The sequence below is a fragment of the Rhagoletis pomonella genome, unplaced genomic scaffold, assembly GCF_013731165.1.
Source record: "Rhagoletis pomonella isolate Grant_MI unplaced genomic scaffold, Rhpom_1.0 Rhpom_scaffold_00003, whole genome shotgun sequence".
NCBI classification, from domain to species: Eukaryota; Metazoa; Arthropoda; class Insecta; order Diptera; family Tephritidae; genus Rhagoletis; species Rhagoletis pomonella.
In genome coordinates, this window is record NW_023458557.1 from 9,018,372 (window position 1) to 9,021,609 (window position 3,238).

General features: G+C 44.4%; 1 protein-coding gene across 1 annotated transcript; it reads left to right on the forward strand.

The window, feature by feature from the left end:
• The first annotated feature begins 1,097 nt into the window (after positions 1 to 1,097).
• On the forward strand, positions 1,098 to 3,002 carry LOC118736015. Its single transcript, XM_036466121.1, has one exon. It carries the CDS (start codon positions 1,098 to 1,100, stop codon positions 3,000 to 3,002), a length of 1,905 nt encoding a protein of 634 aa, XP_036322014.1.
• The last annotated feature ends 236 nt before the right edge of the window (positions 3,003 to 3,238 follow it).

The following is a 3,238-nucleotide window of genomic DNA, read 5'->3' on the forward strand; positions in this document are numbered from 1 at the left end:
TGGTCCACTGTATGTAAATTCAAGATAATTTAAAAATAAACTTCATTGGAAGTCCACGCGAAGTATAAAATTATTCGTGTCGCTCGTAAAAGAAGGCTAAGGTCCGCGATCGCGAACAATATTTCATAACGAGTTCGATTAAAGTTGAGTTTATTGGTACATAACCATAAACTTCGGTTAGCAAAAAACAGAGAACGTGTCTTCATCAGCCGCAGCTACGTAACGCAGCAGCGTACACATCCCCGGATCAACATAGAAGTAATCTTCTTGGCCAGCACAACTGCATCGAAACCTGCGTGAGAGAACAATTCTGAGAGAGCGTGGTAAAATTGCTATTGAACTGTTCCAAAATGACATCGGACACCGAGAAGGTGGAAGTTGCGGCCAACAAAAAGGAGAGTCCAAAACTAGTGGAGCTGAAATCGTTACGTGCGTCAACAAAGGGCAACATAACACGAATTAAGAACCTGATAGCGAAGAAAGGTTCTTCCTTGCCCGAAGTGGAATTGGAGTGCAGGCTTGGTATTTTGGAGGCGTACTTTAAGCAAGTACTAAGCGTTCAGGCCAGCATCGATAAGATTTGTCCAGAAGCGGAGAGGGCGTCCAATGCTACCTTCGTAGGTGACGTAGAGGAATTATATGTCAGTGCTAAGTCAAACATTATATCACTGATTCCCAAGCAACGTCCTGCTCAAGGGGAGGCAAGTTTTTCGCAGACTGCATCGTTTTCTGCACCCGCGTCAAAGCTACGCCGTGAAATTAAAATTCCTAAGTTTGATGGGAAATACGCTGAATTCCCCAAATTTATCGCTTTATTTACAACAATGGTTGATCAAGACCAAACCTTGGATAACTGCGAGAGGTTTTTGATACTCAAAGATAGTTTGGGTCCAAGACCACTTTCTGAAATAGCGGAGTTCGACGAAACGGATGCAAACTACCCGAAGGCATTGGATCGTTTAAAGTTGATTTTCGATAAGAAAGCGCTTATGTTTCAGGAACACATTGCAGCGCTTTTTGAAATGCAAAAGGCCACCAAAGGGTCAGCTGGGCATTGACGCAAAATAATTGATACCACTAACGCGCGTTTGAGTGCAATGCTGTCGCTGGGCAACTACCAAGACGTTACTAATGCCCTCATAATATACCTGGTGATGGATAAACTGGATGCTGAGTCCCAAACAAAATGGGAGGAATCTGTTGATTATACACGGCTGCCCTCATGGGAAAATTGTTCAGAAATACTATCAAGGCGATGTCAAACGTTAGAAGCACGGGAAACAAAGATTTCTCATACCGATTTGAAGCAGACTATAAAGGATGTCCATCGGGACTCCAAGCCAAAGACATTCTTCGGTAAGCGTAATACGTCAACGGCACTGGCTATTGAGCATACATCTTGCAGCATTTGTCACAAAGGTGGTCATGAGGTAGTGACTTGCCCGAGATTCACGCGAATGAGCTCTCAAGAGCGCTACTCTGCGGCACGTGCCGCCAAGCTATGTCTGATATGTTTGAGAAAGGGTCATTGGCTAAAGCAATGTAGCGCTGCGAAATGCACAACATGCAATCATTCACACCACATATTGCTTCATAGGCAAGACGACACAGGACCCGTCTCGAATGAAGTCAGCGCGTTGGAGAATAAGGAAAGCAGCTCATCAACTAAAAAAGTAGCACTATATACGAGTTCCAGTACCGCAGTTGTGCAAGAAGTTTTCTTGGAAACTGCAGTTATACTGGTGAAAGATACGGGTGGAAGTTATCCGGTGCGTGCCATTTTAGATTCAGCGTCGCAAATTAACCTTATGTGCGACTATTTGGCGCAGATGTTAAGGCTGCCAAAGGCGACATGCCTGCTTGAACTTAATGGCGTTAGTGGAGTACGAACGAGCATAACAAAAAAGGCTCATACAGTGATAAAGTCACGCGTCAACAACTACGAAGTAGCATTGCAATTTTATATATTGCCAAAGATAACATCAAGAAAACCTGATCAATATGTCAACGTCTCCACCTGGAATATTCCCAAGAATGTTGAGCTTGCGGATCCACGCTTTAATACTACTGCACGGGTGGATATGTTGCTAGGTGCAGAAATATTTCTGGAGTTGCTGTGCGTAGGTCAAATAAAGCTGTTGAACGGGGTACCTCGATTGCAAAAAACGGTACTTGGCTGGGTAGTGTCCGGTAGCACACAGATAGTCGAAGGTGATCGCGTGAGGGCTCAAAGCCTGGTAAGCGACGTAGTCGTAACGGAACAGCAAGACGAAAAACTGAACAGCTTGGTGGAGCGATTCTGGGAGATGGAGCAACTATCGACGAAGTCTACGTTCTTAACTGACGAGGAAGCAGAGTGCGAGCGCATATTTCGCGAGAGCGTGCGCAGAGATGACAGCGGAAAATTCGTCGTAAAAATACCATTTAAGAACAACGTTGATAAACTTGGAGATTCGTTTTACACAGCTGAGCGGCGGTTTCTGGCATTGGAAAGGCGGCTTAATAAAGATTCAGACACCAAAAAAGCATATGCTGACTTTATTGGGGAGTATATAAAACTCGGGCATATGGCAAAGGTAGCGGCAGCAGACCTTGAGCAGCTGAAGTATTTTTCGCCTCATCTACATGTGTTACGCCCGGAGTCCACGAGTACAAAACTTCGAGTAGTTTTTGATTGTAGTTGCAAAACTAGTAGCGGGTTGTCGCTCAATGACGTAATGATGAAAGGGCCAGTTGTACAAGATGATTTGTTGTCGATAGTGCTGCGATTTCGGTGCTTCAAATTTGCGCTTACAGCTGACGTAGCAAAAATGTACAGACAAGCATGGGTTACTGCCGAAGACTGCAACTATCAAGCGATTTCGTGGAGAAACTCCAGCGATGAAAGGCTTGCAGCATATCGACTGCTGACGATAACTTATGGGACAACGGCAGCGCCTTTTCTAGCAACTCGTTGCCTGCAGCAGTTGGGTGAAGATGGTACGAAGCACTTTCCATTGTGATCGAAGAAAATACTATCTGATTTTTACATGGATGACTTCATCAGCGGAGCTGATACAGAAGCAGAATTAATGCAAGTCTATCGTGAGGTATCAGCACTAACAAATTCAGCGCATTTCACACTACGCAAATGGCATTCAAACAATGCTCGTTTTATGCTGCAGCTAGACGAAGGTGAAAAGGAGAAGCCAATACGAGTTAACGATGTCGAAATCATTAAAACTCTTGGCATTGTTTG